Here is a 12,973-nt window from a genome sequence, read left to right as displayed (position 1 = left end):
GCGGGATGGGCGGCAGCGGAGGACGCAGGGGTGACACTGGCCACTTGCTCAGGTGCGGAAGCTTAAGAGAGAGGAAGAGGTGCGCATACCATACCATTCAACCATTCAATCACTCTCTATTCGACCATGTTATATCTCACTCTCTCTCTCTTCAATGATTACCACTCGTACACTGTATGCATTATACTGACTCTCTCTTTCTCTCTCTCTTTCTCTCTCCCTCTCTCTCTCTATCTATCTATTTATCTATCTATCTATCTATCTATCTATCTATCTATCTATTTATCTATCTATCTATCTATCTTCTTTTCTCTCTCCCTTTTCTATCTATTTTTTTATTCCATAATTTGCTTATTCTTGATTGCATTTTTGAGCAGCATGAATGACAGTTCTGGGCTATAAGACCGAGAAAAAGGAATTTTACAATGATTTTTTGGAGAATTGCCGTCATAAAAATCATTTTTAAAAAAGTAACAACGTATCTAAATATTTTAAGAAACAAACAAAGCAATGTTTTGCAACTTTAAACAAGTTTTTTTTTTTAATCTTAGTATTTTTATTAAAAATCATCAGTACCTGGTGGTTCAATTGCACACACCGCGCTGTTTTAACTCAAAGTTTTTTTGATTATCTTGTTAATATTCCGGAAAAAAATATGTGTGCGTTATATTTTTGCCAAAAAGTGGATAATGATGAGATGCTAATATACATATTCGCGAATGCTTGTTTTAACATAATTGCTGTACGCGCGTGTATGTTATCTCTGTACTACACCGTTGATCTTACTTTAGTGAGTGCTCCCGCGAGTTTACTAAAAAATGCAGTATATCGAGGTGCAGGTTTATATATTATTTCGCATCATCTTGGTAAGAAGTTACGTACCTTACTACACCGCAACCATATGCTGAGAACGTCAGCACGGGATCAGATGTCGCTTTTTATTCGCGTCACCCAGACTGTCTCGCACTTTCCTTATATTCATTCCGTTTTCTTCCTCTTTTACTTCTCACTTTCTTCTCGTCTCTTCTCCTCCGCTCAGTCTTTCTTTTGCCTCGCGCTTACGCGTCTCTTTCTCTTTGCTGTTTTTTGTCTTCTTACCTGTAATTTCTATCCGATTGATCAAGGTCGTAGCCCATTCATCACGACCGGTAGTTTTCGTTTTTCTTGCTTGCATGTACGTATGTAAACTTGCTTTAAAAATTCGATTAATACGAATGCGATTTCAATTTCTCGTTTTTATTTTTCTTCGGACGAGCGTAAGTTGGAAATTAATATGATCAAGAGACGTGAGAGTTTTTCCAGTAGAAAAAATAACATCTGAAATATTCTCCTCTAATTATGTCATTACTTTCACATTTTTATCGCACATACTTGAGAAGTTTTAATATTTTCACGTACTTGTAAAAAAATTAAAACGATATGTACACTTATCCGTACAAGCATGTCGTACGTTGCAGCAATTGAAAGAGAAACGGCGCGAAGAGAAACTTTCTTTCTGCGGAACGATTTGGTGCCGGTCAGTGTGCGCTTCGCACGACTACTTCGACAAAAAAATTTATAAAATTACTTTTTCTCTCATTAATGCAAATTTTTATACATAAAGTTTCGTGTATCGTTTAGTTTTTTTCTTTCAAATCTTTGAAATAAAAAAAAAAAAAAAGATAAATGCGTTTGCGAATTATACAATTTAAAATTAATTTTAACGCGCGCGGTTATATAATTTACACGGTGAACATAAACAACGCATGTTTATTGTACATTACACGCAATCCTATCGAGGCATGATGTGATTTCTGATTGTCCGTTCGTTGTAATGTAACAATCGATGTCACATAGAATAAAAAAAAAACCTTGTAATGGCGATACACACTCAAGATATTGTAATAGGATTGTAGTGTTTGTGCTTTTTGACAGAACCAGTGACATACTAAAACTACCCATTTACGTTTACAAATAAGCTATTATCAACTTAGGCACAGTCGACTTTGCTAAAGTGAAACCTGCTAAAATGAAATAACCGCGAAAGTGAAAGAATCCTTATTAAAGTTTATTTCTGCTGCTTGTGGTGCCGACATCTCATCATCGTGACACTTGTCACACGATTGCACACGCAAAGAAAATTAATCCTGTAATATGTTCTTGTACGCTGGATTGTTACCAGAGAGAGGATTAAAGGAGAATCTCAAGACGATTGGTCGCATCCGATCACGAGGATTTCACTTTATTGAAGTTCGACGCGTGTCACGATTATAGATTTTTTACTCCTACATATAAAATACAGCAAATATCACATATTTATTATATACTGTAACTATTTGTGTATGTTATATCTAGAAGAAAAAACGATATGATAAATAACGTCAATTTTAATGTAGCTCTTTTGCTTTATCTCTATCTTTTAACATCACGTTTTTTATACCAGTACGGCTGTTCCATTTTCTCTCCAAGTTTCTTCTTTAGAAAGAACTTTTTTCTATTCTCTAACTGATACGTATCGATGTTTGAAAAATTATGTATTGACGCAACGCACGATATAATGACGAGAGTTTTTAGGCTATGGGCCGAAGTGTTCCATGTGAACTCGAGCGGAAGTGGGACTTTCAAGTGGCAGCAGGTGTCCGAGGATCTGGTGCCGGTTAACATCACCTGTATCCAGGATTCGCCGGAATGCGTCTATCATATCACCGCATACAACAGCCAGGTCGATAAGATTCTAGACGTGCGGTTGGTTCAACCTGGTGAGTCGTAATTGAAGAGAAAATTAATAAAAAAGTATAATATTATAACTTTAGGAAAAAAATATAAAAGAAATTACGTATGAGAAAAACATATATAAAAAAAAAAAAAAATTAATAAATAAATACGTACTTCTATATGTGTATTTTTATTAAGTTGGTTCTCTACATTTTTTTTAGATTATTTTTAGAAAAGATATATGTACACAATATAATGACACACACACACACACATATACAGTTGAATGTCAAAGTAATTAATGTCACATGATTGTGTTTAAGGAACGCGTATCGGCCAAGCGTCGGAGTGCTTTGTTTACTGGAAGGATACAGTGACAAATGAGACTTGGGGGTTGAACTTCACATCTCCCATAGATGCGAAACAATTCAAAGAATGTTGCGTAAGTTTAGTAATATTATATTCCGTAACACGCATCTCTCTCGTAATACATTATACATCGTGCCACCACAACTTTGAGTAGCTTAGCTATCATTTTTTATCGACGTTTCCACCTATTTCCTTCTCTATCTCTCTTCCGGGTCGCGCACGAGGAAGTTGTGCGGGAGATAATATTTTATAGGAAGAATACACAAGTCCGATACAAGTTCGATTCGACTCTCGAGATCATTTGCAGTCACTAGTTAATTTTCCATACAGTCACCGTCGTTCAAGATTTCAAGGAAAGCGTCCTCTTCTTACTCGTTGAAGCTCGAGCCATCGAATAAGCAGAAGATCAAAACACGCCGAAAGCCATTGTCGACACCGGCCTCACCAAGTCGATCCAGGGAAAGGGAACCTCAGTGCACCTGCATGACGCCGGATCAGCTCGCAAGGATACGTAGCAATCAAGACCCCAGATATCGAAGTCCATGCGGTATATAAAATATATATCATGTATAAAACTATAATAAAACAAAATAGATATTGATCAATATGTGGATATTAAAAAAAAAAAAAACACAGATTATTGATTTTAACATTGATTTTTGATCGTTTGCTCGTTTGAGAGCCGCGCTTATTATTAAATCTGTCAATGTTTTGACGGCAGGGCCGTCGACACTTCCGCGGACCATAGTGAGATCGACGGAAATCGAAATGCCATCAGGACGAGACAAGATGACATCGGCCACATCCAGCGCGTCACTCTACGACAATGTCAATAATCCTACTATGACACCTGGGAAAACACCAAAGGCCGGCGACTCGGCCAAACAGAAGGAGAAGCAGAACGAGACATGCCAGACAACCCCGAAGACTGCCACCGTTGGATCGCAGGCAAGCGTCAGTCTAAATTAAGCATAAATTCCTTAGAAGAGATATGTATATCTTTTCAGTGGTAAAAAAAAAGTTTATTCCATTTATTATATATATATATATATATATATATATATATATATATACCTATGTCTTACATGTATAGGTAGTTTACTCTTATACAAGTGTGTGAAAAGTTCGCATATTTAAAATAAAAAATCAATTTGTTCTTATATTTGCAACGTATAAAAAGAATGCACGAATCAGGAAGATATTTATATCATTTCGAAAATTTATTCCTTATAGGATTATTGCAAAATGCGCTTTTTAAAGTATCTTTAAAAAAAAATAATAATAAAGTCGTTGAAACAAATTCACGACGCAATTGCGAGCATTACCAATAATAATGTACCACCTCGACAGATCGACAGCCCCGAAGAGAAGGGATCCACGATATCGCCGAAGAAATTGCAAAAGCAGAGCCAGGACTCGTCCACGCAGCAGAACGGCACCGAAATGCTCAAATCGGAGGGCACGCAGGCTGGTGGGACTCTGCAGAGCAAATCGCTGCGCAAGGAGCAGCTGCACCACACCAAATCGGCCGATTACACCGAGCTCGAGATGCAGAACGGCAATTTGTTCAACATCGTCAACAACAATCACGGTAGTCACAAGTCGAAGAGCAAGAGCACGGACGACATGCGAATCGAGAACGCGCAGAACGGCGGAATCAGCGTGGACTCGAACATGCTGAAGCGCATGCTGAAGCCGATGCCGAGCATCGACAGCCCGGTTACGTCGCCGGAGATGACGAGGAAACGCCACAGCCATCACAGCTATCACTATCATCCGAGCAATAACAATCAGAAGTACATGATGCAGGAGATCGACAACGAGAATTACGCGCATCCCTATCGCGTCCCCTACAACAACAAATTTCAAGGATCCAGGAGCGCTCACGATATGAGCCGGCAATACTCTGGTACGATTCTCTTCTGCTAATTTGCCGTTAAATTCAACGCTATGATTAATCTCTTCCATTTTTCAGACTTTTTTTCAGGCAAATACTTTTAAATGTTTTAGTATATCTTTTTGTTTGCTACAGTATTTGAAAAAGTTTGCTATACATATCTTACATATGTGTATATATGTATATATATTTTACCATCTCTCTAATAATCTCTAATTATTTATATATCTAATGAATCTCTCTCCTGATGAATAATCACATTGATACAAATATCAACAATTTGATAGAACCTAAACAGAGTAACATGTGCTATTTTATCGTTGAGACAAGTAACATAACTTACCGTTAATAATATAAAAAAAGAAATTGTTTTATCTCGAGCTAAAAAATATCTTAAAATTCAGAAAAAAATGAAATATACAAGTTGCGCTACAGTTGTTTATCTCAACGATGAAAATTAATGTTTTCGAGGAATCAATCTCGTAATTCAAAAAAAGTAAATTCTCTTGTATAAACAATAATTTAAACGTAATCTGAGAGATTGTTTGACAACAGATTTTTTATTTGTAAAATTTATAATAAGAGTTAAGGCGCAACAGAGAAAGCGCAAAAGAATCTTACGATTACGTGATCGATTCCGCACATAATCTCTCATCTCTCCCTTTGCTTGACCTAATAAATCCGGCGAACGCGTAACACTGTGTAACTAACCAGCAACTCTGTGAACTCTGGTCCACGGCACCTCTTAACCTTTAGCTACACCCTCGGTACAACTTAACATGCGCACAAAAAGCAACAAGGTGGCCAGCCAGCTCCACCCTGATGAAAGTCAGGGGTCACCACCCGTCACCACTCACAAGCACCCCTAACATTTTGTTACTCCTAACCTTCTTATATACGTAACATGCGCACTAGGGGACAACGTACTTGTCCTGTCAGCCTGACGATAGCCTCGTGGCTCATTCTTGGATGGACCACTTCTCGAGTTACGCGTTCGCTGGTCCTTTACCGACTGACACGTTCTCCATTGATCAGCGGACCACCGCACGACTCACCACGTCCACTCGTACATCTCCTGCACTCTTGGTTGCACCTCTCTGCTCACAGGCGGCAGAGGCAGGGCGTACTTAGATTCGGAAAGTAATCGGTGCACAGGTGACATGTCGCCGCCTTCGGACAACGTCATCTTCGACAACCAGTGCTACGCCACCACGCCGAGCTCGTCGAACGGCAATTCCGACATGGAGCAACCGAATCACTGCAACTCCCGTCGCTGTAACAACGGCCAGTCATATCAAAACATGCAGTCGGTGTCGACGCCAGGCAGTCCGACCAGCCGTCTGCTCCTCGAATACGAGATGCATCTCAGAAACACCCTGGCCAAGGGCATGGACGCCGAGAGTTACAGCCTGCGCACGTTCGAGGCCTTGCTCACGCAAAGCATGGAGAACTTGGGTAATTTTAATCGCAATCGCAGCATTTCACGAAAATCTATTTTCACGTTGTAATATAGCAAGCTTGTCACATCTTGATTTTTTTTCTTTTTTTTTTATTACTGCTGTTTATAATTATTTTCTCTTCTTATAATTTTTTTTCTTGCAATACCGTTTATCTCCTTGTTCTTTTCACGAACGAATTACTTAAACTTAATAAATTTTCTTCCTAACTTTGTTTTTTTTTTTTTTTCATTTACAATTCACAAGCAGATACAATTATTAATAGAAATAAGTAATTATCAGAAAGCAATTAATTTCGAATAAGAGTTTGTTTGATTGAAAAGAGAATTTTTTTGTTTTAGAATTTGCGGAAAACATACCGTTGAACGTTCAGCGTACACCTCACGTTTCACGAAGACGTAAGTTGGAAACGCGCCTTCGGAAATTGAGATATTATCTTGCTCGAGTTCCGTAAACACACTTTCTTTCTTTTTTTTTATTTCGTACTAACGTCAATTACCGTGATTGCAGGTTCCAGTTCTAACAAGTCTTCAACTCTGCCGTTATCCTATCGCTATTGCAACGAAAGACAAAACAGCAAGGATCGGGACGGCTATTACAGCGACCGCAACGAGGTGGCGAGAGAGAAGAGAGAGCGTGACTCCGAGCGCGATCGAGACCGTGGTTATCTCAGCGACTACAATTCTAGGTAAATCACTACTCAGGCTTTCATTAACCTGCCATTTGCATCGTAAAAGATTCCCGCGCATTCGTTTATCGCGCTTCTATATTATTCAACGAAACGTATATAAATGGATGACGCGCGGAAAAGCGAACGAATCTCTTGCTAAGTTTTTATTTTATTGAATTTACATGTTTTTATTTACGTCCAAGGATGATTTGGTTAATAATCAAAAAGTAAATAAGTGATAACTTCGAGATATTTTTATCTTTAACGTAGAAATTTGTATAAATAGAAAACGAGAGATTTATTTAGGATATATTTATTTTTTATCATTATTAATTGTATAACAAAAGTATTTTTTTTTTAATGCGTGAATTTATAAAATTATAAGAGATATTTAAAAAATTTTTATACATTAAATTGACATAATATAGTATAAAATTCTTTGTTAAAAACATATAATTTAAATAAATTCTCCAACCATTTTAAATAAAACGTGTTTAAATATTTTTCGGAGAGATTTCAACAAATTTTACGTAGTTGAAATTAAATATAAAAGTGATTTATCGATTCTGTGCCCCTCGATTGAAAATATCAACGGGTATAATTAAAACGAACGCGCGTGATATGCTCGATAAATAATAAGCCAGCGATCCCTCGATTTGTCGAAGAGAGTTTGCTCGAAAAAAAGGCGCGAAAGTCGCCATTGCGAGACTTTGACATTTAAAGGGCTGCGTCCTACCATCAGGTGCGGTCAATGAGACGTGCTCACCCATTAAGGGCACTCTGGATAATATCACCGGATATATGACATCGTCTATCGATAGCCAACGGAGGGCGCATAAAAAAATATCACGTGCGCCATAAGAGGCTATCGATGAGCGACGCGCGTCGCGCGTGGTGTCTATCGAAGTTGTGTGTATTGAAGGTGCGCCCCTCGATAGAACGCTCAGGCATCGGCGCATGCATCATCATCCCCCGACTGTTGCCGGCGCGTTGTGCATTACGGGTCAGCGACGGCGACTGACAGCAGCAGCAGCGCGGACAGCTCCATATAGTAAATATAGAAAACTTCGTGAGTGGGTTTTATCCCAGGACGGTGGAGAACCAAGAAGAAGAAGAAAAGTGTTTCAAGTGGGCGCAAAAGAGAAAACGCGCGAGAGATTAGCCACGTACGCAATTACCGTACTCCGGTGCATCAGGGTGTTGTGCTTAAAACAAACGCGAACGAGAACGATCTCTTGCGAAAAGACGATGATAATGCGCGACAGGATGCGCGCGAGTTTTGCATACACCTGTGTGACACCAACTAGGAATGTTGCAGTGCGAGATAATAAAAATTATTATTGAATTGATTATTGGCGTTGTTCGATAGATTGCGTTGCGGTGGGCGGGATTGATAACATTTATATCTCTTCGTTATCCAAATACGTTGAATTAATTGTCACAGCTGATCGCGTTGTGATTGATTTTGCAAACAATGAATTGTCAGCGTAAATACTGGTCGCTCGAAAGGCCGCGAGAATCGAAAAAACTGCCGAAACTGCCTAAGTTACCGGAAAAAATATTTTATCGAATTCTGAACGACGGATCCGAAGATCACAGCAAGAAACACGTCAAGTTTCAACTGCTCGGAGAGGACAATCGAGCGAAGACAGTCATACCCTTTCCGGATTATTCGCCGGTGCCCGCTCGGTATTGTGTGCATGATAAATGTGTACCGATAAATTTTAAATCTTAATTCGATAAAAAATAAGACAAAGAGAATTATCGTTTACATAAATATAAATACAGATTCTTAATTATGGTGTTATTTTGTGTGTCAAATGATATAACAATAATAATTTTTTTGTCAAATAATAATGAATCATTGATAAAAGAGATGCAAATGGAGGTTTTAAATTATTTTGTTGTTATTTTGTTAAATGATATTAATAATTAACTGATAAAAGATAGATACACATGTGTCGCTTTATTTGTATTATATAATAAATAATAAATTGTAATATAAAAAATGTAATATATGAAATAATATAATAAATTGTATACAAGAGTTTTTTATTTTCTCTATAAATAAAAAATAATTCTCTGTGTGTGTGAATACAATAATTATTACAAAAAATAATTACAGATATGTAATATATATAATACAAATAATAATTATATAAAATATATATGTTAATGTAATTAATCTATGTAATCGATATTTTCATTCAAGATGTGCCAGTTGCATCGGCGAGTCCGCACGTGCACAATGGTTTCGACACTCAGACGGATGGCAGTCGGGCAGTTCAACTCTTGGTTCCGGTGCTTCGAGTTCGATAAATCCAGGATATTCGGGACACAAGAGAGACTCGCCCTGGGATTCTCTTCCCTCTCTGCGACATGAAGACAGCGGTTACAAATCTAACCGGACCGATTCTCTCGAACAAAGGTGAGAAAGGTGATGATTTCTGTAGGAAATTAAGTTGTGTCAAGTTGAAGAATTTTTTACTCAACAAAATTTCTCCAAAAAGTTTAGTCTTTCTCTCAGTTTGAAATATTGTTGTGCGTATGAATTTAGTTTTATTTAAAAAAAATCGTAGCACAAGAAACGACAGAAACTAATATTTTTTAACTATGATTGATATTTAAAAAAATAGGTATCTAAGCTAGCGTAACGTGTAACGTTCTTTGTTTTTTTTTTTTTTTTTTTAACAAGTAAAAAAGATGCGCGTGCGCAGTATATAAAAATATAAATATATCGCGAGAACCAAGCGTTGCAAAAAGAACTCTTTCGTTGTACAATACACACTTGAGCATTCTTTTTCGGTTCTTGTAGATGACGCTCAGTCACCTGCCTTTCGTCGTTCTTGTATTGTTCGCATTGTCTTCAGTACCTAGACCATGCCCCCGCACTTCCTTCCTGCTTTTATCCCACATTTCGATTGTTCTTTGTACAATCCCGAAAACGTTTTTACTAACGGTTTTACCAACTTTAGTATTACGAAATAGATCTTTCTCTACATTATCAACAAAAAACAATATAAAAACATATCAAACAGATAACAAAACTTCTAACATCATTGAAAGTGAAAAAAAAAAAAAACCAGTTTGCTTAAAATTTGCATTGTTATAACGGATCGAAAAAGGCACACACTTTTCGCGAGCCAATTTCTAATTGTAAAAAATATGGCAACAAAGATTGCAATTAAACGTTTGTCTCGCTACGCTTATTACAAACTACACTGCGCGTCATTCAATTGAAAATGAATGTTACGTATTTCAGAGGTACTTTCGACAGACAGGACAGCGTCAGATCCGATTATATGTCCGACCGAGATGGCAGATACGGAATCGTTCAACAAGCCTCGTTGGAGAGCACGGACTCGAGACTCTGCTACTTGACGTCTTCTGAGGTAAGTTATCCGAGCACTCGTGACCTTATCAATCCGATACAGCCGAGTGTCACTTAATGATGCCTTTGTAGTCGCAGTTCGCAATTCATAAGCTAAGCACTGTAGGTGTATATAGAACATATACGAGTGCCCGCTTGAATGTCTTGTACTAATTTTGCATGTTTCGAATGTGTCAATGCCAAATAATTACACGTAGATAATGAAGAACTACAACCACGTTGATAAGAGAGAGGTTGTTAATCAAGATTACACAATCTGTCTTAATTTATTTTGATGCGTACCATATAGTTACGAAATTAATGCTTAAATTAATTCTATGCTCTCTTAAGAGTCGAGAGCGCTCACGTTCTCTGTCTCTCTTCTGAATTAAATATTAAATTTAATTACATATATATTCAATATTAATTAAAAGTTAAATGCACATTATCCGCGTGACGGCTTTTTGTTGTGAGTATTGATGTAATTGAAAATGAATAGACTTCGTTCAAAATGGGTAATATATAATTAAGAAGCAATTCTCTCTCTCTTTTTGTATTTATATGTACATATATGAATATTTGTGATTTAAAATGACCAAGTACAGTCGGTCCCTCACATTTGCGCGAGAGCTTAAAATAGTTCTTTTCTCTCGGACAAACTGTAAAGCAAAACAAATATAAAGCGTAAAATTGTTTTACGCCAAAATATGTTTGTCTTTTGTGGTTTCGAAGTGGAATAAACAATTTGAAGACCGTAGTTTTTGCAAACGTCTGTATCTACGACGTGTAAAATAGTTTTCTTTATTCTATCTTAATTACGGTGAAATCGCGCAACTTGTGATTCATTTCATATAATTCTAATCGGCATGGTTGCACAAATTGTGTTTGGATACCGACCACGCCTATGTTGTAACGGCGACGTTACAAAAGAGGTCAACGCGAATCGAGAAAGCGGAAGCACACATACATTGTCGATAATCGCAAGCCGGCGTTTTGTCCGCGAAAAACGTTTCGGTAAAAAAAAAATCTTTGTGCAACGTCTCCAAGAATTAAGTTGCAAAAAATGATGCAATCCATTTTCTTTATCTCTGTCGCAATCGCACGCAACGTGAAAACGTCAAACGTCAACGTATGAATTTTGGACTTTCATGTTTACCAATATTTTATGAGTACACGCGTCGATGAATTATTCATCCTCATGTAAAAATCTCTGCGACAAACATCGATATCTTACTGACTATGATGATATATGTATATATACATACGTGTGTGTATACATATATATATATATATATATATATATATATATGTACATATATCTTGCGCATATTTTGCATTTTAGATCATTTTTTGTGTCACATTTATTTTTAAAGCGCACACAGTTTTTGACGTGAAACGGGAGTGATATTGTTATAATTGTTTAATTAAATGCTCAACTTACTCAATTATAAACAGAATTTTAAAAACCGCGAGATAAATTTGTCACGCGTATGTGTTCTCGGAGCTAAAAAAGATATGTGTGTCAGTGGAACTTAAAATAAAAAACTTCGCGTATTTTTATGATACAGGAAACAAGACAAAGAAAACAAAAACAAATGTTTAAAGAGATATATCATACGTTTTTAAAATCTCAATTTAAATGGACTTGATAGAGAGAAAGATAGATAGAGAGAGAGAGAGAAAGAAAGAGAGACATAACTTAAAAAAAAGATCTAGATAATTAAAAACCACTTATATTGAATAGTTACTTAAAGAATTTTGCGAGAGAGTAAGAATCAAAACTTGAGAGAAGAGAAATCTCTTGTGTTTTGTGAAAAAAAAATTCTACACTATATTTTCTGCCTCTTATAAAAAGGTCGGTGGTGCTTTTACGGCATGTTGTGCGCAGAGAGACACGCGCTTAATGGTTAATAGGTCGCGCCGAGATTAGCGGGCCAAGCCCGTTGCTCGACGTATACAAGTAAATAAGACGCGAGAGTACCTCTGCACCGTTGCACAAGTCGAGCAGCGGCCTGCGCCAACAGGTACATGCGCAAACACACATCGTCTTCCGCGACTTTGGCGCTTCCCCGTCACCTCGCCATTATAACGATTCGCATTAGCGATGATGTTAATGCGAAAAATCATCATCAAGCGGTACACAATTGCAAAAATATTATGATCGGAACCGTTTGCGTGTATGTAAATTGATCTCGTGAGATGTGATACAAGGAGACACACGTCGCACACGATATACGTGTTACAACCGGCGATTCTTATATCTCCAAGTTACGAGAGGAGAACTACACCATAAAATTCAATAAAACTTTACGTTGTTCGCATGCGCGCGACCTGTTATATATAATCCGCGTAGAATTTTTTTTTTTTTTTTCAATCTTCTTCTCTCGATTCTCTCTGCGACGGCAAAAATGAAGTATGTACATACGTATGTACGCGCTTACGTGACGCAAAGCGCGAATGAAAGAGATGCGAATAAATAACAATCGAACATCGGCGCGTTGCGCATTTAATCGATC

General features: G+C 37.4%; 1 protein-coding gene across 11 annotated transcripts in view; it reads left to right on the top strand.

The window, feature by feature from the left end:
* LOC109857162 overlaps positions 1–12,973 on the top strand; it is a 31,916-nt gene that overhangs the window by 420 nt on the left and 18,523 nt on the right. For 5 of the 11 annotated variants that reach the window (XM_020433225.1, XM_020433232.1, XM_020433223.1 and 2 more), the window contains exons 1-11: positions 1–79; positions 2,554–2,738; positions 3,018–3,136; positions 3,394–3,610; positions 3,785–4,017; positions 4,414–4,972; positions 6,068–6,415; positions 6,759–6,815; positions 6,928–7,105; positions 9,300–9,515; positions 10,350–10,479. The exon at positions 1–79 is cut by the window's left edge and continues 420 nt beyond it. In XM_020433225.1, coding sequence (XP_020288814.1) covers positions 1–79; positions 2,554–2,738; positions 3,018–3,136; positions 3,394–3,610; positions 3,785–4,017; positions 4,414–4,972; positions 6,068–6,415; positions 6,759–6,815; positions 6,928–7,105; positions 9,300–9,515; positions 10,350–10,479 — 2,321 coding nt within the window. The remainder of the gene's footprint in view (positions 80–2,553; positions 2,739–3,017; positions 3,137–3,393; positions 3,611–3,784; positions 4,018–4,413; positions 4,973–6,067; positions 6,416–6,758; positions 6,816–6,927; positions 7,106–9,299; positions 9,516–10,349; positions 10,480–12,973) is intronic. The other 6 variants (XM_020433226.1, XM_020433224.1, XM_020433228.1 and 3 more) reach the window with 5 other exon arrangements.

The sequence above is a fragment of the Pseudomyrmex gracilis genome, unplaced genomic scaffold (genome assembly GCF_002006095.1).
Source record: "Pseudomyrmex gracilis isolate BER0280 unplaced genomic scaffold, ASM200609v1 scaffold_149, whole genome shotgun sequence".
Classification (NCBI taxonomy): domain Eukaryota; kingdom Metazoa; phylum Arthropoda; class Insecta; order Hymenoptera; family Formicidae; genus Pseudomyrmex; species Pseudomyrmex gracilis.
This window is presented reverse-complemented; position numbering and strand designations above follow the sequence as displayed.